This window comes from Homalodisca vitripennis, chromosome 5 (genome assembly GCF_021130785.1).
Source record: "Homalodisca vitripennis isolate AUS2020 chromosome 5, UT_GWSS_2.1, whole genome shotgun sequence".
In the NCBI taxonomy this organism is placed as follows: domain Eukaryota; kingdom Metazoa; phylum Arthropoda; class Insecta; order Hemiptera; family Cicadellidae; genus Homalodisca; species Homalodisca vitripennis.
In genome coordinates, this window is record NC_060211.1 from 66771188 (window position 1) to 66793889 (window position 22702).

A 22702-nucleotide genomic window follows, 5' to 3' on the forward strand; every position below is an offset into this window, starting at 1 on the left:
TCTTTTCCTGTACAATTCAAAAAGGTCAGGTGAATATTTCATTTATCAACATACTCAGTAAGATAATCTCAACTAAAATTGACAACAACTATTAATCTATAACATTTCATTTAAATTAGTATTTGAGCTTTATATTGATATAAATTAATAAATTTTGGTTAAACAAGATCAATATTATTTACTGAATGTCAGATGGGTTTTTATGTCTGTATTGAGGAATGTATACCACATACACACAGACTCATGTTATTTTACAAATTACTTAAACAAAAATTAGCAGTCTGACAGAACACAATGAAAGAGTTATAACACAGACTAACAGAGATGGATAAACTGCAATTTGACCATTTAAAAAGATGATCTTATGAACAAAGTTTCAAGTATTTAGAACCTTTCTATTAAGAGCTATTGGACAGACGAACAGAGATGGATAAACTGCAATTTGACCATTTATAAATATGAACCTATGAACATAGTTTCAAGTATCTAGGACTTTTCTATCAAGAGTTATCATTAGATGGGAATACATCAACCAGATTTTAAGATGTGTTAGGATTTTCTTATGCTATTAATAAGATTAAATCAGAGATTGAGAAGTGAAATACTGTGTGCTTGATTAATCAGACTTTAACAGTTATTTAGTTTTATTCGTCTGAATGTGACATTAATTTCCAATTTCAAATCTTCAAGTAACATGTTAGAAGTTATGGCAAAACCGTTCCTGCATTACCTTACAGCTATTCATGTGGTATGAGAATGAGAATGAGAATATCTTTATTTACAATCTTTGAGATTTATAAACAGTGTCATTAAAATACATTAACATCAGGAAAAGGTTTTTTTGAAGGATACTCTTCCAGCGTGTAGAATGGCCGGTCCAGGAAGCCATTGATGTAGTGTTATCTTGAGTTCCTTTCCTCTTTTGGACAGCAGGTGAGGTGGTAGGAGATTGTGGAGCTTCATTCCCATACATGATGGTTTTCGCTCATAAAGCCTCAGGACGATGTACAGGAAGGTTGTAGAGGTGTACATTTCTGGTGTTGTAGTGGTGTACATCATTGGTCCTTTGAAGATTTCTCCCCCATCAGCGTACATTATTACTTCTTGAATGTAAAGTGAAATGACAGTGAGAATCCTCAGAGACTTGAATGCCTCTCTACAGCTCTCCAGAGGTTGTAGTCCCGCCAGTGTTCTAATACATTTCTTTTGTATGATAAGTATCCGTTGAAGATTTGAAGCAGTAGTAGTTCCACCCCAGGCAGCAAGACCATAGCGCAGGTGAGACTCAAAAAGGGAATAGTAAGTTATTTTTGCTGTTTCAAGGCTACTGAGAGAAAGAATTTGCTTGATGACAAAGTGACCAGTGTTGAGTTTTTTACTAAGATTGTCGCGTGATTAATCCAATTTAGTTCGGTATCTACTGTTACTCCAAGGAATTTTAAATGATCTTCAATACTGACATCTGGAATGGTTGGGACTTTCTATGCTCTCCTTCCAAAAGCGATCTGATTAGTCTTTGATGGATTTACTACAAGGTCATTTCCATAGCAATATTGGATGGCCATGTTGAGAGCTGTATAAGATGAGACCGCAAGGCCATCTGCTGAACGTTTGGGTCAGAAAATAAGGTAGTGTCGTCCGCATACATTAGAGGTGTGCAGTAGTTTCCTAGGTGTTGGGGTAGATCATTGGTAAGAGAATGGAAAATCACTGGTCCTAATACGGAACCTTGTGGCTACACCTCTCAACACTGGAAGGACTTTTGATCTGACTGCTTTTGTGATACCATTTGATGAGTGGTAGAGCTCTACTAGTTGGGTACGACCCTTTAAGTAGCTCTCAAACCAATTATTTGCTGTCCTCTTTGATTCCAAGCAATTCCAATTTCTTCAGAATGATGTTGTGGCTGAGGCAATCAAACACCTTACTTAAATCCAAGAAACAAAGCTGTGGTCAATTTTCCCTCTTCAATGCTGTCTGTCACTGATTCAATTAGTTTGATCAATGCCGTTGTAGTTGATTTCCCTTGTGTAAATCCATGTTGGTTTTCATTTAAGAGATTGTGCTGAGCGCAATGGTCCAGGAGTCTTTGAAGAACAATTCTTTCACATAATTTTGAAAATGTTGAAATCAGTGAAATTGGTCTGTAGTTGTTTGCATCATGTTTGCACCCACTTTTAAATTTAGGGAACACTTTCGAAATTTTTAATTTTGAGGGGAATTGACCGTCTTTAAAAGATTTGTTGAATATGGCAACCAATGGAGGGGCTAGTTCGTTCAGCACAAAATTTTAATACTTTGGAAGAAATTTCATCAATACCGGCTGAATTTTTGAATTTGAGGTTTTTAATTGTATCTTTAACCTCTTTGATGCTCGTTTTGGTCATTGTTTCCATTAATGCTGTTTCATGTGGTTCCACAGATTCCAATCCTTTCTTCTCATCCGCTGGGATTTTTTGTAGTGTTGTTTCTGCCATATTAACAAAAAATAAATTCAGATGATTGGCGACTTCTTGAGGGTTATGTGAAAGTTGTCCATTTATTTTCAGTTTTATGTCATCTGTAGAGCTCCTGTTTTGGTTACGGGCATTATTAACTATTTTCCACATGGCTTTGGGCTTGTCATCAGCTCTTTCTATGAAGTTGGCGGAGGCCTCTTGTCTCAGTAGTTTTAAGCGTTGGTCATAGGAGTTCTTTGCATTTACTGCGTCTTGTTTGATGTCAAGTTCCCCTGTTGTTTTCAAACTGATGTATGTTAGTCTTTAGAAAGTTTTCTTTAAGCCTGCTGGCTTCTTCATCTGCAAAGAATTTAGGTTTTAATTTCTTTCTAGGTTTCTTTAATTTTCTGGGGGCAGGCAGCATCCAGGGCCATTGTCACTGTCCTTATGAAGCTGTTGTAGGCTTCTTCAACGGTGTCAAATTGTTCAATGTAATGCCAGTTTTCATGTTGAAGTAAACATTTTAGTTCAAGGAGGTTTTCTGTCTTGAAGGTTCGATATGTACTACTGAAATTCTCAATTATGTACTCTGTTTTAATTAGTACAGACTTGAGCAGTGTGGTCTGATAGACCAGAATCATACACGGTTGCAGTTAGTTCTTCCACTTCTTAAGTTAGTACATATCCAGTCAATTGATGAAATGGTGTTGGAGGTTACTCTGGTAGGTGGTAGCTCCAGCCTCTGAATGTTGTGAGAAGCCAACATCTCCTGTAATTTACCTGATCTCCTGTCAGGTTTTAAAATGTCTACATTTATATCTCCCATGATTAGAAGGTTTGAACTTTCCAGTTTACTGATTTCAATAGTTTTTGAGAGAATATTAAGTGATTCGTCTAAGTTTGGATGATGGTGATCTGTAGGTACCCATTATGTATAAGCAGGTGGTATTGAGCATAACCTTTACCAAAGCCATTTCACATACAAGTTCTTCTTCGCAGTGCTGACTGATTGGTACATTAAAGGTACTCTTTTCTAAAGGTATCTTCTACATAAATTGCAACCCCACCCATTATATGCTTTTTCCCTACAGAAATGTGCTCTGAGGATATATCCAGGTATTGGAGCAACATTTTCAATTTCCTGAGATTTGAGACTGTGTTCACTTAGTATTATTATATTAGGTGTTGGTTTCAGATTTTCTATAAAGTGTATCAGTCTATTTGATCTGTTAGATAAGTCCTGTATATTCTGATGGAGAACTGTTAAGTTAAATATTTTGTTTCTTGAAGATTTGTTTTGCTCTAAGAAAGATGCATTACTTTTTATATTGGAGGTCTGACGTTGCTGCCTGGTTCTAAAAAAGGTGAGATGTTTATTTTTATAGGAGCAAGTTGATTTCTATGATAATTGGCTTTGACATGTTCTATATTCTTTTCATAAAACTCAAGGAAGGTTTCTGAGGGCTCAAAGTCTTGTAGCAGTTATGGGTGGCCTTCTCATCGATGAAGGGGGTGCAAGGGCAGGGGCTTCAAGAGTGGATGCTGTTATTTATTTCAGTTGAGTTTGGTAGGTTCTTACTTTCTAAACTAAGTCTAAGTTCGTTCATTGGTGTAAGTTTTTGTCAAATCCACTGCATTAGACTTTTGATTGCATAAACTATTATCCTTTTTTATTCTCTGCTTGGGGTTGTTCCTTTGGAAGAGGGTAGTTTTTGTTCTGGAAAGCCTTAAACTTTGCAGACTGAAGAGAGACACTGATTTGGTCTCTATGTTTAACCCCAATTGGTCTTCACATCTTTAGGTCTTCGTATGTTGACATGTGTGTTTGTTGGTAGACAAGGTAACATCTTGTGGTGTTTTTTAGGGGGATATTTTCAGTCTGGATGCTTTGCTCATATACAACTAGCTTTTGCTGACTTGATGAACAGTGGCACTGAGGCTTAACACTCAAGTCTTTAAGAGTAGTCTCCATGGTGTTCTGCCTGGATTTAATTTGGGATATTTCTAGCAAGATAGCCGTTTAAGTTTTGTGGCTTGTCTTGCGTAAAAAAATTCACATTTTTCAGTTTGAGTTACAGTGTCAGTTTTGCTTGAGGTTTTCAGCTGTTGTTTGGCTACTCCTGCGTTCAAAACTAAAAGTTGTTTCTCAAGATCCCTGCTTTTTTATAACATATTTTTCAATTATCTGTTCCTGTTTCCTGTCATGGTCTTCAGATAAGTTTTTGAATTTCCATTACATTTTTCTTTTCTTTTTCAATCTGAACTTCAGCTTCAGCTAACTTTTGGGATAAGGTTTCAATTTTCCCAAGAAATTTTTCCTCTTCTTCAGCCATTTCTCAATCTTTGCCTCATTACTGGCTAATTTACATTGTAAACATGCCAACTTATTTTCTACAATAGTCAGTTGTTCTTTTAAAAACTTGTTTTCCTCCAGCAGTGCCGATCCTATTGTAGCAGCCATAGCAAGCTTATCATCTTCATTTTCTAAAATACTGCTCTCTAGAGTTTTTATGGAGTTGTTTAGAATGTCTTTTTGGTTATGAGTATTTGATGTTAAGTCAAAGGAGGAAGGGTTGTCTATGGTATTTGTAACTAAATTTTTGTCATAATCTGAGCCTCCTGCCTTACATGTGAAGCATGTCCATGTTTTTATATCTTGATAACTTAGTTTTTTCAAAGTTTTTTCTTTTACATTTTGGCAGCCTGCCATGATACCACATGTTGCAAGGACCAGTGCACTTTAGACCTGAGTATTTCACTCCTATTTCACATGAGCCACAGGGATACTTAGTAGGCATTTTTTACCTTAGTTGGTTTGTAATATATATACTTTAGAGTAACAATAGTTGTCAAATAAAAAGTGTGATGCAGTTTTTTAGTTAAAGTTTGGAAATGTAAGATTTGGCTGGTTGCTCCTGTTAATAATGGTAAAAATAACAGTTTTTTTAGGTGAGCTTTGGCTGATTGCTCCTGTTAAATATGGTAAAAAAATAAAAACGTTTTTTAGGTACGGTTAAGCTTTGGCTGATTGCTCCTGTTATTGTTTTCTAAGTTCTAGAGGTCAAGTAATAGTCAATTTATTCTAAATAGTCAACCAATGTTGAAATAAATGGTGCTTGGTTAAATGGTTGCCAAGTGCCGTGTCAACTGACATATGCAGTACAGCAGCAGCTGTAATGCTGTAGGTCAGCGCTGACAGTGCTGACTAGGTGTTCGGGTCAGTGCTCCAGTATCAGGTGGCCAAGTGCCGTGTGCCAGCACTGAGTGATGTGGAGGTTGAATGTCTGTTTGAAACAGGTGACGTGTATTAAGCCAGTTGTGTTGGCAGTTCTTATGACGTCACAGTAAGTATTTTATTTTCTTGAAAGAGAGTTAAGCTTGAATGAGTCTAACTTAAGTTATTAGTTTCATGTATACGAATTTTCTTCTTAATGAGATTTTTCTTAAAGCTCGTAGTTAATTATTGTCTTTAAAAAGTCTTGATGTTAAAATAGAGCTTACTTGGTCATTTTCAGTTTTTTGTTAAATAATTAAAAAATGGTTTGATTAGATATTATATTTTGTAAGTGAATGGACTTACTGTTAATCCAGGAAGGTTTGTACACAAGTATAGTAAAAATTTGTTGGTTATTTACCACCTTTAATGCACTTTTTCCTGGAGCCACATCACTATAGAACTATAGGCAGTCGGCCATTGTTTGTTATGTGTACACTATGAAATGATTTCTTTAACTCAATGAAGAGTCAAATAAATATTTATTTCCAGTTTCCAGTGAGACTACAATAAATTATAATACCTTAGTCAGAACTGAGTCACTGACTCTTGTTGACAACCTAAGTGATATAATATTATTTATATGTTTGATATCCAGTTTTAAGTCTGTTTGGATAGGAAAAATATGATTGGTAATTTTTAACACTTCATATACGAGTATTTCCCATCAAATCTAACAAAGCTTATAACTGACTTCTTTCTAAGAGAAATACATCAGCTGATTTGAAAAAAAAACCAGGTTGTGTGATCCTACAATAGGAATTGGCTCTCAACTCCTAGACTAGCCTATACTTTATTAGTCAAAGCTTCTGTAATTAGTACTTCTCAATCCTAGTTTAGTCACTATAAATTTACCTTGGCCTGACATTGCCTGGTCTCTTCCAATTTGGTCTCTGACGTGAAGTTGCTGGTGCATGTGTGACTTGTACATGCTATCTCTTCCTTGTTTATAAGTTTACTTCTCAGATCTAAAAACAAGTTCAAATCTATGTTTTATGAGTTTATATTCTGTGTAATATTAATTATGTAACTATGACTTATTTAGCCGTATTTTAATTTCTATGATTACTGACTCTGAACCAAATAATTTACTTCATATTATGGACTAAAAACTATTCAATGGTAAAATCTAATCAAAATACAAAATACAATCCAACCTTCACTTAAGGTATTATTTTTAAGATTTCTTTCCATTATGTCTTTGATTCTTTGTAACATTGAATGCACACACCTCACCCCTGGCAATAAGCCTCATCTGCATACCTTGCTCTTGTTTCCATTATTCATATTCATAGTTACTACACTGCACTCCTAGTGACACGTAGATGCTATGGCTATAATCATTGTACATATGAACAGAAGAAGAAAAAAGACCTATTGTTTAGATAGTAACTATTTACTAGGTTTGTGGTATCAACATTACTAGAAGGCAGTTTTACGGAAATTTTTTAATCTTGATAGAAGTTGACTTTCTAAAACTTTACAGATATGTCAACCAATGATTCTGGTCTAATTTTAGTCACGATCCACGATCAAGGTAAAGTGAAATCACTGGGTCCCACTGATGCTATTTGTAGCCAATGTGTGTTGATCAACATAATCACAGTCTCTGCTGGTGATCATTTAGATCTATGTTTTATGCCATACTTCACTCCATGTTATGGTTTAAATACAAACACCAAACAAATTACTAAAAAAAAAAAAAAAAAAAAAAACTAAATGAGAAGAGTGTTACAGAGACACGATTGCAAGATGCTCCCTGTCAGTCTAGGGGAGTATATGCCACATTGCATTCAACCTCATGCTTCTCTCATTCATCTTAGTGTGAGTTGCACAATACATGTAAAGAGACAGAGTGAAAAACAACCTCCACAAGAATTTGTCATTACATCACCTTCTTTAAACCCCATATAGTGCTTTCCTCCCACTGACAAGTGCTTATTACGGATTCAAAACATACCCGTCATTATTTTTGGAATTAATCTGTGGGATAATAGTTTTGCTGGTTATATTTTTTACTCTGAATACAGCTGAAAACAAAATTCACAGAATGTAAAAAGCTATTAAAATTCAATGATCCCAATAGACAAGTAAAATTAAATCTCCATGATGTAATGATTGACTAGTAACTTCGTTATTATAGCATTTAAAAATGTAGGTATAAAGCCATTCTATATTAATCAAAATAAAAACTGGTAGAAAGTCTCAGCAGTTAAAATGTGGCAATAATGTCAAATTTTTGGAGATCAATATTAATAGGTACAGTTTGAGGTCAAACTTTAAAAAACTTTCATAACACTGTTGTTTTCCCGTGTTTTGGTTTTAGAGTAGATTATGCTATTTTGAAACACTATGAAATGCTGAATCTATACTTACTAATATTTACATATTACTGTAATTTATAAATATCCTAATATTGAACTTGATGTTCAACAAGCACAACTGTCACTTGTGTTTACAAAATTTAACCAGCTCCAACACAAATAAAACTCAAATTTTATTAATAGAAATTAGATCATACTTTATAATTATGGCGCAATGACAAATCATGAAAAACAATATCTTGACTGAAGCTCTCATGGAAATCTGTTAATCCTTTGTCTAGAATTATTTTTTTTCATCAAAGCTTTTGCATAAATCAATTCCTCCACACTAAAATTAGTGTAGTTCTTTAAATAATTAAATATAGCAGTAGTAGTAGTATTTGGCAAAAGTCTGGAAAGATCCAAAATTATTGTTCATGTAACGTCAATTATTATGTGAAATATAACAACATCTCTTACCATATTATATAATGTCAAATACAGTATTTTATTATTAAAAGAAGAAAGTTCCATAAAAAATATTAACTTGTTCATTTGAAATTACAATTATAGTTAGATAATGTGCGGTCTTGCAAAAAAGCAAAATTTCACTTCTCATGTACGTATTGAAGGTAGTCATACATACAAGAGTACAGCCAAATCATAACAGAAATTTATGATTTGTGACATTGCAATGTAGTATGACATTTATTACAATGCTCAATTTCAAATTGTATACTTTATTATTTACTGCCATGTTTACACATCATAAGTATAAAAATATTGCAACTAATTTACTGACTAACTAAAAAATTATCAACATTAAATAATAATCATAATCCTTACTTGGAGGAATCGAATTTTGTTCTTGATAATTTTCTGTGTGTGATATTTCATATGGGCTTGCGGATTTGAAACTATAAAATCAACATATTTTAATATATTAAAGAGATGAAAATATTTATGCTGAACAGAGAGCTGAACTGTAGTCACCTTTACTAATCCTTATGTACATGAAATACAGTATTGTAGTCAATTTATATGTAATTTAACAATAGTAGTTAGTTCTAAGTATACACTAGTCACAAATAATCAATTTATAAAAATATTTTTAGCTTTAAATGTTAATTTTAGAATTCATTTGTATTACAAGAGAAATTGTGTAAACACACTAAATAGCAGGTAAATAATTAAAATGTTACAGCAAAAACTGTGGTGGGACAATTTAAAAAGATCTATTATGATACAAAAATTATGGTTTAGATTCTTGATTCCAAATTTGATTATAATTCCTAAGATATTTGTTGCTATGAAATAAACTTAAAACCCAATTCTTATACAAATTGTGTAATGATTTTTATTAGGGATCAGTTGATGCCAAAATTTAATTTGGTAATTTGGTTTCGATTCTCATTATGAATTTGATATTCCTTCCTGTGAAAAAATAAGGAAGAATAATTCAGTGATTAAATATAATGGCTAAAAAGTAAATAGTAGTCTAACTAAACAATTTAGATAGGAACCTTTCAACTGATAAAGATAAGCCTGCACATCCTATCCTCTTTTAATTCCCATGTTAAAATGTGACTTTTTGGTCTTTTTAGTCATAAATATTAACTAAGAATATACAATTCACTAAATGGTTTTGTTTTCTTACTTTCAAAGCAAATCTGGCCAGTCATATATTAAAAACCACTCATAAAATAAAAAAAACTGTTTTGAGGTATAAACATACATACATCATGTATGTATTCTGTATATTCTTGAAAATGACATATTCATACTAATATATAAATTCTGAGATATAAAAAATAGTAAACATCTATTTTGAAGCGGACAATCAGACATACATGAAATAGATGCTCGATGATGTAAGAATTTTATAGACATAGTAAATAGGAACTGCAAGCTACATATTATTTATAAAAATAATTTGTTAGTTCAGTTATTTATCTACGTGTTTAAAAAAAAACAACAACAATCCTACATGTTAGCAATTTGTAATAAATTGGTAATTTGCATACTGCTGATCAGTTGCTTGAAGATAGACGCAGCAGAAACGTGGCGATAGGGGAAAATATTTTGAAAAAAGTGCAAACATAGTAAGCAAAATATTATTTATAAATGTACGATAATTTGTCAATTCTATCTACATTTTTCACACAAAATGTACGCCAATAACACGTTTAGTAAAAAATTATAGTCGAGACTAACAAATACAAAAAAAAAAAAACTATAATTTGTCACTCATGTTAACAAAATTTTACACCAATACTATTAAATACGAATTTTATTAATAGAAAATATACAATACTACGGCACACTGACAAAACTTGATTATACCTTAACTTGTCTAAAACTATTATGGAGATCTTTGCAATTATTCATCTTCAGTCTGGAATAGATATTTCATGTAGAAAATTATTTTAATAAAAGTGAGTACGACTGATCTCAAGTTCTGGAGGTAACTTTAAATTTTGGTTAACCTTAAATGTAAAAATTGTATTTTTAAATAAAAAAACTCAAGATTTAACCTAAACATTTCTGATCCTTAGTTAACCAAGTATACCATATTAATTTAAATAGATGATTCCCAGAAGCACTAGAGAGTTCACATAACATTCTAAACACAATAATAAAACTAGTTTAATAATTCTTAATTTTAAATGGTATTTTTTATTATGTACTTGTATATTTACAGAACATGTTGAATCATTTCATCTGAGTATTAATCTACTTACTAACTAAAAAGTTATCAACATTAAATAATAATCATAATCCTTACTTGTAGGAATCAAATCTTGTTCTTGGTAATCTTCCAAGCGTGATTTTTTCATATGGGCTTGTGGATCTGAAACTATAAAACCAATATATTTCTATACATCAAAGAGATAAAAAACTTACGAGTTGAACAGAGAGCTGAATTGTGGTCACCTTTATCCTTAAGTACATTAAGTTTAGTTGATGTAGTCAAATTATATGTAATTTACAAACAGTGGTTACTTATGGTTTTATAACATAGCATAGGAATGTTTAATTAACAGGGGTTGACGGTTAATGATGTAATGGTTCGTTTTGAGCTTCTTCATTGCCGAATTTTTTTAGATCTTGTCAGACAAACATGACTTCAGATTCCAAGAGTCAAGTCTGACAGCGTCAGATACCAGATATTGCAATATGAGAAAGTTAAACAGGAGCTAAACTCAACATTCAAATTGAATTAACCTTTCCTACCATAGCTACGTTATGTGTAGAAAACTCGGTTGCTCCGCCATGCCAGAGATCGTGTCAGAAACATCATAGTGCACTCAATGTAGCACATGTTCAAACAATAAGACTGCCACTTCGTTTAGAATTCACTATATTATTGTATTTTGTAATCTAGGAGTCTCTGATGTCAAAACGTTGTAAAGGTTCGTTTGAGCTTCTTCGTCGCCAATTTTTTTTAGATCTCTTCAGACGAACATGACCCCATATTACAGGAGACAAATCCGAGACAGAGTCAGATACCACATGTTACAATAAGAGGAGGGTGATAAAGGCTGAACCCAACATTCAAATATAATTATTTACTAGTTACAAATACAGTATTAATCAATTTATAAAAAATATTTTTAACTTTAAATGTCCATTTTAGAATTTACTTGTGATTTTATGAGAAATCGTCTTAATACATTAAATAGCAGGTAAAAAATAAAAATTTTATCATCAACAACTGTAATGGGACAGTTAAAAAAATATATATTATAATAACAAAGTTGTGGTCTAGCTTCTTGATTCTGAACTTCATACTATTTCCTGAGCTATTTGTTACCATGAAATAAACATATAATACATTTCTTATACAAATTGTGTAGTCATTTTTATTAGGGATTGGTTCATACCAAAAAGATTTGACTCTGAGTACAAAATGATACATAACTTGTTTTGATTATTCATTATGAAGTTGATATTCATTATTGTATAAACGAAGGGAGTAATAATTCAGTAATTAAACATAATTAATGTATAAAAAGTATATAGTAACTAAAGGGTTTAGATAGGATAAGAAGAGCAGGTTTACTTTTATGAGACCGGAATTATATTCCTCTTCTTCATTATAGATATATTACAAAGAATATTCTATGAAGAAGAGAAGGAGTATCAAACCATTTCTACTTGATCAATTCAATCACTAAAACTCTGAAAATGTTGTATTTTTGGTTTAAATCAATGACTAATCTGGCATACAAAAAAAAAATTGTGTGCTTATATTTGCATGCAAAACATTAAAACATTAAATTATTTAAAGTTGTTTACTAAATTTAAATACTATTATCAAATGTAAAATAATACTGAAACACTATTATTAAAACTTTTATGAAAATTTCCAATCCTATGATAATATAGGCTTCGCTAATAATATGAAAATAAATAATTTAAATGTAATAGGGGGTTTTACATAACAAGTTCAAGTTCGTAATTAAGTAATTGAACTAATTTTAGTTACCACAATAATAATAATAAATATTTTTATAAAAATACTAACTAATTCTTGTTATCAAGGCAAATTTCACGTTGCTTTTCAGCTACAAACACATAGGAGAGTTATTATAGTAGCCAAAGCATATGATATCCAAAAAGCTTTAGGGAAATAAAAAAATTAAAAAAAAATCTCATGGAGTATTATCAATAAAAAAAAAACTGAGGAGCTTGTAAAATTTCTAATAAAATCAATTATACATATAAGTTGGTGAAAAATTACTTAAAAGATGAATTAGCTAAGTTTAATCGTTTCTTTTCAGTGGTTGAGGAAAACCTTTCCTCTCAAGGATCCAAGCTTCATTCAAAGCTGGTGAGGGATCCTAACTTCTCTGAGTGAGAGGAAGCCATTATACGGTGACTACATCCATAAACATGGTGTGATGTGAATGGCATGTCTGTTTAGTTGGTCAATCGCTACTAAACATACATATTTTTATACATACATTTAAACTGGCATATTTTAAATTCACACATTACATTAATTTAACTAGTTCTTCTATATCCCCTATAATCTGCAAAGGTAACACCAACTTTTAAGAAAACGATCCCTATTTCACGAGGAACTATCACCCTGTATTAATACTGTCAGTTCTGAATAAAATCTATGAAAACCTCTTTCCAGATAGACTCACAAGTTATTTTGATTGATTAACATTCTTATCTCAGAAAAATAAATCAACAATTGATGCAGTAACTCCTGTGGTGGGGTCGGTTGTGGGAGCATGGAGAGACGTGAGCAGGTTCTTGCTATGTTTCTAGATTTCTTCAAAGGTTTTGACTGTGTCCACCACAAGACACTACTACATGCTCTAACTACAAGTAGAATCTGCAGCTTCCTGCAGTGGTTGATATCGTACCTAAATGGAAGGAATCAAAGAGAGTAAGTGGAATGCGTACAGTCACAAGCTATCTTACTAAGTCATTGAATCCCCAGGGATCTGTCCTTGGCCCTAGATTGTTTTTAATGTATGTCAACAACCTAAGCACGTCAATTCAAAATGGAAATATAGTTCAATATGTAAACAACACGATCCTAAGACAAAGAAAAACCAAGAACGACTTGGAAATCAAATTGTATCTACAACTGAATTCCTTTATCCAGTTTTTCAGTGACATCAATCTAACAATAAATCGAAATAAAATTATATAAACTTCTGTGTTCTACATATCTAAAGTGATGAAGACTAATAGTAATGGTAGATACCACTTTACTTAACCCCAGGAGGATTTATTTCTGGCTGGTATGTACCTTCCGTTTGAAGCTACACTGGGTACAGTAAAATCCGATGTGTCCCTTATCTGAGCAATCTTATGGATGTGCAGAAGCAGCACATTACTAACCGCAAATGTCAAGATATTTATGTGCAAGCGTAATTTGATAGATCTAGTCCAGTGCGGGTCATGACTGTGGAAGTTGGTGGGCACCCTAAGTGTTAAGGACTGTTACATAACAGTCTGTCCCTAGCCTAGACATAAGGGACATGCCCGCTTTGACTGGAGAGTCTGATATGGAGCTGCTTCACCCTTCTTCCAAGGAGACAAGAGGTGGATCCTACCCCCCCAACCTTAGCAGCTCAAAGTCCTTTTTGACTAAATACAATTTCAGCTTACTAGCAATAAAATAAGCACAATAGTGGGAATCAATCTATAGATGTAGCAGTGATTGCTGATCCTTTGATGGTGCCTTATCCACTGGTCTTCGAGTGCCTTTCAGGATCAACATAGGCAGTACAATATAAATTGCATCTACAGAACAACAAAGGGAAGGCATATTGTACACTGCTGTGCAATTCTGGTTAGCTCAATAGTAAGGTTATATGCAGAATGCAATACATACTATCAATGTCCGTCGTCTTGCTGGTTAAATGGTTAAAGTGTCCACAGCCTTAATGGAGCCTTAACGCACTTCAGAAACAGAGTCAAAATTGTTGAGTAGGAGAAAAATTAATTTAAACCGATTTTAAATGTATAAATTCTGTTTTATATATATGTATAAAACAATGTATACCCAATACCGCATGTGCACCCAATATCTACCCCCTAGCTAATATATAAATATGTACATATATATATATTATACAATATACATATATATATATATATATTTTATACAATATACATATATATATATTTTATACATTATATATATATATATATATATATATATATATATATTTATTTACTGAAATTTATCACTCCAACAAAATTTTGAGATATGAACTAAGTTAATACCTGCACTAGAAGATAACTTTCGTTTTCGTTGAGAGTTTAAATTTGTTTTTTCAAAGTGATCTTGAGCTGAAACAAATAGTGCAATATCAACAAATATATCTAAATGATGTACAATCAGCATACATCTTATGTATAATCAGTAGCATTATATCTAACTGAAAATATGAACAAAAACAAATATAAACCAGATATATATATATATATATATATATATATATATATATATAAAATAAAATATATATATATATATAATGTATAAAATATATATATATATATATATATATATATATATATATATATATATTTGTGCGTGTGAGTGTGAGCGTGTGTGTGTTTTTGTTTGTTTGTGTACATGCCCGTATCTATCGAGAATGGCAGGAGATGTGGGAACAAGATCCTGGGGACAATAGACTGAAACGCTCATCCAGCAGGTCCAACCTTCGTTCAGGACATTCTCTGTGCAAAGAAAGCTGATCTGGATTGTCACATGGTTTAAACCTTATTTTATTGAAGGCCAGATCGGCGCGAACCCTGAGGGCTAAGTTTAAAATCGGATCTAACCTGAAGTAATGAAGAAAAGAAGTGAAATACCTGGGTTTAATCCTGGATGAGAAGTTCACTTGGAACTTCTCATCCAGGATTTAAAATTATTGAAAATAGAATATCCAAAGCGACAATGGCCCTTGGGGCCTGTAAGAGACTTTTTGGATTTAAATGGGGACCGATACATTGGATTTATTAAACCGTAATAAAACCAATGGCCACATATGCTGCGTTAATGTGGCCGAAAGTAGAACAAACAGCAGCTGCCAAAAGGCTACAGAGTTTTGAAAGGCTAGCTTGCTTAAGCATCACGGGAACGATGAGTTCCTGCCCAACACTAGCAATTGAAGCGGTCTTGGGATACACTCCTCTGGGGCAGGAGGAAGTGTATCCCAAGACACTGAAGCTTCTAGGAACAAAGGTAATAAATGCTACCTCCTTAAAAGGCCACATGAAGATATTGCAAGTATTTCCTGAGGCTGAAATGCTAACCAAAGTGTCAGACACAATGGTTAAGAAATACTCGTTTGACAACCCATATATGGTCTCTATCGGAAGTAGGGAGAAATGGATTAAAAAGGAGGCCTACCCTACAAAAGGAGTCCTGAAGTTTTACACAGATGGTTCACGCCTTGACTCTAGGGCAGGATACGGACCAGGAGTCGACATGGCTGTGCCCCTAGAAAGACATGCCACGATTTTTCAGGCGGAAGTCATGGCAATAGACTCATGTTCCAGAAGACTCATACAAATGAGGACAAAAGGATTAAAATACTTAATACTTTCTGATAGTCAGGCTGCACTGAAGGCACTTGATACCTGTTTGTTTGATTCGAAAGCGGTCTGGGAATGTAAGAATGCTCTAGCAGAGCTGGCAATGAATAACAGAGTAACACTCGGTTGGGTACCGGGTCATGAAGGCATTCATGGAAATGAAAAAGCAGACATCCTTGCCAAAAAGGGAGCGGAATCCTCTATGGTGGGGCCTGAACCAGGTTGCGGGATAGCCTTCTCCAACATTAAAGCTCTGGTCAAAGATTGGGAAAAGAGGATAAGAAACATTAATTGGAGTAGAGCCTCAGGATTAAGACTACTCAAAATGTTTATCTCTCCTTATGTTAAAGGGCGGACATCTCTCTTAGATCACAATAAGGAGGATATAAGACTAATATTAGGAATGTTGATAGGACATGGCTCCCTAAGGAAACATCTTATGAAGGTAGGCCTTAGCCAGACTAACGAATGTAGACTCTGTGGAGAAGAGGAGGAATCACCAGAGCATATTTGGTTAGATTGTCCTGCCATCTTAGAAACTCTGAAAAGATACCTACCTGCCCATCTCCTCAGCCCCAAGAATATTAGAGAACAGGAGCCCTCAAATCTGATTGGTTTTTGCAAAAGCCTCGGACTTTGAGGACACAAAATTAAAGTAAGGGAGGCGCAAAGAGCCTTTTAGGACTAAGCGCGGGGACAAACTGTCCTTTTCCCTCAGGAAGAAAAAGAATGAACAAACGGTTTCCAGGTTAGGATCATGAAGTATAGAGGAGGATTTTAGTTGGTAGTTCACATCATATTTTGTGATTGTGTGAAATACAGACTGCCACCTGTGTGCATAAATGCATTTTCTTGCCTCTATCTCATAAACAAATATTATTGAAATACCTAAAAATTCGATTTTGTAATGTTTCAAAAAAGAGACACAAAATTTAAATTATCGAAATTGAATAACCAAAGTACTAAGTAGGTGTTAAGCAACTTAAATAATTCAACATAAAAATGAAGCAACATTTTCGGGCAGTGAGCCCATTGATGGGGATAATACTTTAGCAGGTTTTTATCCCATCAAAACATGAGAAAAGATAAAAGATAGATCAATATAGATGACTGATCAGTTAATTGTATAAGAACTCCAAAGGTTTATTAGAGGATTCAACTTGTTACTGAAGAGCATGAAAGATGTTAGAATTAAAAGTCCTCTTCAGAACATAAAACACACAGAACCAAATGTAGAAGTTAACCAATTTGTTCAAGTATATGTTTAGCCTCCACATTTTGACTTTGTTTTCACCTTTTTTGTGAGAAAAATTCATTCATACGAAGCATGTGAGTATTGGATACTGGAATTTATGCTGCAAAGGGTTCTAAAAGTGTAAATTATTTACTCTTCTATGACTAAAACCCACAATAAATTCAAGAAAAGCCTGATTGATGATCCTGAAAATAGTTCATCACATTTTATGTTCTATGAAAAAATCAAAGAAAAACTTATCCTGCTTTCTAAATATGTAATTATTTTATCTATCATATCAAAAAATAATAATACATTTTTACTCCTCTTTTCAAGTACCATGAATTTACCGTTATTTGTATAATCATGGTTTTTCAAACTTAAGTTAGATAAGCAGTTACAAAAAAAAGAATTATGAAACAAATCTAACAATCCAGCAACTACATCTGAAATGTGTAAATTCACTCAAAGATATCGTTCAATTACAAAACATACAAAAATATTATTTTACAACAGATTTATATTATTAATATATAAGATGTATAAGTGAAGATAGTTAAATGCAGTAGATTTGTTATTCGTATATAAGTAAGCGCGTAAAGACAAAGTGGATACATAAATTAAAATGGAATCAGCTGCCACTTCATAACTAGTCACATGTTACATGACCAACAAAAAATATTTATTTAATTTCAAATTATGTTGAATCGCTTATATCACATTATCTAAATATCATATGTACAACCCCAAGCCAGAAATATGTTATGTACAGACCACGTATCTGCTGCAATTTCTGAAGCCATGACATGCAGTCGATATGGCTGCCTGAAAATTTGTGATTTCCAGTATGAGAATTATTGTTTTTATTATTACATAAATAAATAGCTTTCATGTAACAATATTTTCAAAATCTGGTTAGTGAATATAGAAGAAGTTGTTTTTTTTCGTAGTATTAGTAGGTACCTAATATATAATAAATAATAATAAATATTTGCATGCCACTGTGCTTTGGAGTTGATAGAAGTATTTCTACATTAGGTACTCTAAATCATATTTGATATAATTTTCAACTCTAATTATTTATATAAATTTTGGGACTTACAATATATTTTTTATATGTTCATGATCAATTTATTTCATACCAAGTTGATTATGTTGTACATACATACCTCTACGTACTGTGCCAAATGCCTGTAGTGTTGTAATTGTGAGAGACAAAAATTATATAACACACCTGATTCATTCACAATTAAAAGACTATAAGTAAAAAAATATAGGAACTGCAATAGGGCTCACATTGTAACAAATTTTATATCCATTAAGAAAGATAAAAATCTCATATTTTGTAGGATGCTGTATTTAAATGTGGTAATCCAAAAACTGAATCAAGTTCAAACATTTTAAGGTATTTTAAGCAATACGCAGTGAGCAGAGGTATTTTTAAAATGAAAAATTGTTGCTTATTACTGGTACATATATTAACATGATACCAATAAAACATAGCAACACATTTTTTCAAACTAGAGAAAGAAATGTATCCTTCTCACTAATAAGTTACAACCAATTAATTTCTTTATTAGCATTAGAATAAGAAAGATAATATAACCTATTACTTTTTGCACACGCTATCAATGTACCTTTTACAACAAATTACTGTCTCTTAAAATTACTTTATTAGCAAATCAACTTATTCACCATTAATTACTACTTAAAAATATAAAGTAAAAAGCAGTACTTACTTAGTTTAAATTTTGTGGTGCAGCGTTTAACTTCACTGGTGGCTGCTTTTTTATCAACTTCATTAGTAGTCGCTTTTTTATTAATTTCAGTAGCTTTTTTATTATCTTCAGATGGTGAATTCTGTTTATATATTTTATCTAAATTGTCCACACAACAAATATATATATATATATATATATATATATATATATATATATATATATAAAATCTGTATAAAGAACATTCTTATACATTAAGTAAATATAAGCAAAAGAGCTTTAAAAGCCACAGTTTAAACTCGAGATCAGAATATATTTAGAATAACTCTTGGACCTTGTCAGACCACTAAGTGTGCCCCTAGCCGATCCCTTGCAAAACTCATGTGAAAATACATGTAATTGTTCTGTAATAGCTGATCACCCCTGTTATTTTTATAATCGTGGTTTTTCAACCTTAAGTCCGAAAAGTAAATAAATAAAGAAATACATTATATTGGAAAATAATTGTTTTTGAAGATGTCCTAAAGTGTGCTCCTGAATTAAATCTATCTGGTACCGTAGTGAAGATTACCATGGTTTTTTGAATAAGATTACCAAACAGATTATCGGTGTCATAGCTGAACCACTAAATTATCTATTATTGAATGTCATTTAAAGGCACAGTTCCTCAATGTTTAAAAATAGCAAAAGTAGTCCCTATCTATAAGAAGAGTGATAAAACAAACCCTTCCAGTTATTGTCCCATAGATTTATACCTAGTTTTAGCAATATATTTTAATAATGTATTAAAAACTAATTATTCACTTTTTTCATGTGTAATAGTCTCTTATGTAAAGAGCAGTTTGGGTTTTTAGACCAGGACTTAATACTAAAAAAACTGTAAAAACTCTAGGTGGTAATGTTATACATAATTTTAAAAATAAAACACCATCATCTGCAACCTTAACTGATCTGTCTAAAGCCTTTGACAGGATACCTCATTAGTTACTTATAAGTAAACTTTATTGATATAATGTGCAAGGTAGTGAGTTAAATTTGTTGGTATATTATTAAAAAATAGAAAACAAATGGTTGTTTAGGGTTTTAATTCATCTCTTATAAAAAAATAATCTGAATCGGTGTGCACAAGGCTTCGTTTAGGTCCTTTTTTATTTATCATTGCAGTTAATGATTTTGCTTTCAATTTATCCTGCATGTTAGTCTTGTTTGCTGATGATAATACTCTTCTAAACCACAATAGTACCTTTAATGGTTTGTTAAAACAACAAGCAAATGCAATGAAGATATCAACTGAGGTGGTTTCAAGCTAACAGCCTCGTTGTAAACAATAGCAAAACAGAAAATATAATTTTTTCAATGAACAACCCTATTTAAAAATGTTTAAAGCCTGTATATCTACTAGGTATCTTCTTAGACAGTAGACTAAGCTGGGAAAGCCATATAGAAAGTCTTTGTAATAAATAAGCAACAGTAATTTTCCTAAAGCATAAATTGAAACTATGTTTCACTGAAGAAATGGTAATATACTCCTACTATGCCTTTTTTCCACCCCCACTTAGCCTATGGAATGACTTTATGGGGAATTAGATGCCATTCAAAGAGAGTGTGTGTGTCTGGCAAAAAATGCAATAAGAATTATAAAAACTGAATGAAAGGGAATCTTGTCTGCAAGCTCTTTAGGGACTTAAATAATATCATGACATTGCCCTGTTTGTGTTTATACTTATATATATATATATATATATATATATATATATATATATATATAATATATGTACAAAGAATGTGAAAGCAATTCTTCAAAATTATGCCCTTAGAGAAACCATACACACTTATAAGACTAGAAAAAAGTATATGTTACAGCTGCCAAGGATTAGGACTTGATAAAACAAATGGTAGTCATATCTACATGAAAATAAAATATTTAATAAATTACCAATAGGAGGATGAACTGTAAATATAAATAGGTTTAAAAGAGTTGTAAGCAAATGGCTAAACAAAATGGCATTTTACTCTGTAAATGAATATTTGGCCTGTGATATTAGTTCCTTAAGTTTTTAGTTTTATCTTGTTAAGTCTGAATAAACATTCAAAGTTAACTTTTGTTTTATAGTTTTAAGATTTTAAGTTTTAGCCACCATTTAAAAAATATTTACATCATTGTTACATTGTTCATTGGTTTATAGGTTTTTAATTGTAGTATATTTTCTTTGTAATTCTTGTTCAGTTTGTGTTTTTGATTTTCCATTTACGATATAATACTTTTATTATTACTTGAATAATCTTTTATGACCACTCTCTATTTATATAAGTTAGTAACTGTGTAAGCTCTTAGGTCTTTTGCAACGTTCCTGTTAATTTTAAAATAAGTCTCAAGTGCTAAAATCATTATTTTTTTTACATATTACTGCCTAATAGTTTGACGAAGCCTATTGTAACTTGTTTTGTTGCTTAATGACATCTTGAATCTTAAATCTTCTCCTCCATGACAACGCCAGGCCTCACACCAAGGCTTTGACAACAGAAGCACTGGAAGAAATTGGCTGGAAAACTCTTGAGCAACCTCCATAGAGCCATGACTCGTCCCCTGTGAGTATATTTTATTCACACCTATGAAGTAATCACTGGGAGGAACACAATTTGATATCAATGAAGAAGTCAAGGAGCACATGCACGATTGGCTTACAACTCACCCTCAAACTTTCTATGACCAGTGAATACTGAAATGACCAAATTGGTGACAAAAGTGTATAGATCACGCAAGACAGTATTTTGTAAATTTTTCTCAAATAAAGGTAAAGAAATAAATTACTGTTTATATTTTATTTATCCTAGTATATTGCATGCCTGAATTAATTCATAATGGAAGAGCATAAGTACGAACCATTTAGGAGCTGCAATTGGGCTCACATTGTAACAAATTATATATCCTTTAAGAAAGATAAGAACCTGATATTTTGAAGGATGTTTTTTTAAGTGATAACTAAATCTGAATCAAGTCCAAAAATGTTTAAGCATTTGGAGCAATACGCAATGAGCAAAGGTATTTTGTAAATGAATAACTAGGAAAAGCAATATATCTTTCTCGTTGAAAAAATACAATATATTTCTTTATTAAATGTATCCTTCTCTTTAATAAGTTACAACAAATTTCTTTATAAGCATTATAAAAAAAGATAATGTAACCAAACACTTTTTGCACATACCATCAATTTATCTTTCACAAAAAATTACTGTATATTAAAACAGCTTTATTAAGGAATTAACTTTTTCACCAGTAACACTTAAAAATGTACACTAAGTAAAAACCAATACTTACTTAGTTTATATTTTGAGGAGCAACATTTAACTTCATTGGTAGCAGCTTTTTTAACAACTCGATTAATAGTAGTGTTTTTATTAATTTCGGTAGCTTTTTTATCATTTTCAGATGGTGAATTCTGTTTACGTATTTGATCTGTATCCACAAAAGAATAAAAAAAAACAAAATAATCAGTATCAAGAACATTCCTATACATTCAGTAAACATGAAGCATGAAATAAAAGAGCTTCAACAATCACATTTGTAGTTCGAGACCAGAATATATTGAACTATATAGGCTTCGGCAATACCACTAAATGTGCTCCTAACTAATCCTTCGCACAACTCATGTGAAATTACA

General features: G+C 32.2%; 1 protein-coding gene across 2 annotated transcripts in view; it reads right to left on the reverse strand.

The window, feature by feature from the left end:
- LOC124362313 overlaps window positions 1–22702 on the reverse strand; it is a 67684-nt gene that overhangs the window by 26394 nt on the left and 18588 nt on the right. Inside the window, exons 5-9 of one of the 2 annotated variants that reach the window (XM_046816709.1) lie at window positions 22360–22497; window positions 19062–19199; window positions 14772–14837; window positions 10801–10872; window positions 6568–6680 (exon numbers count right to left, since the gene is read on the reverse strand). In XM_046816709.1, the coding sequence (XP_046672665.1) occupies window positions 6568–6680; window positions 10801–10872; window positions 14772–14837; window positions 19062–19199; window positions 22360–22497 (527 nt within the window). The remainder of the gene's footprint in view (window positions 1–6567; window positions 6681–10800; window positions 10873–14771; window positions 14838–19061; window positions 19200–22359; window positions 22498–22702) is intronic. The other variant, XM_046816710.1, reaches the window with a different exon arrangement.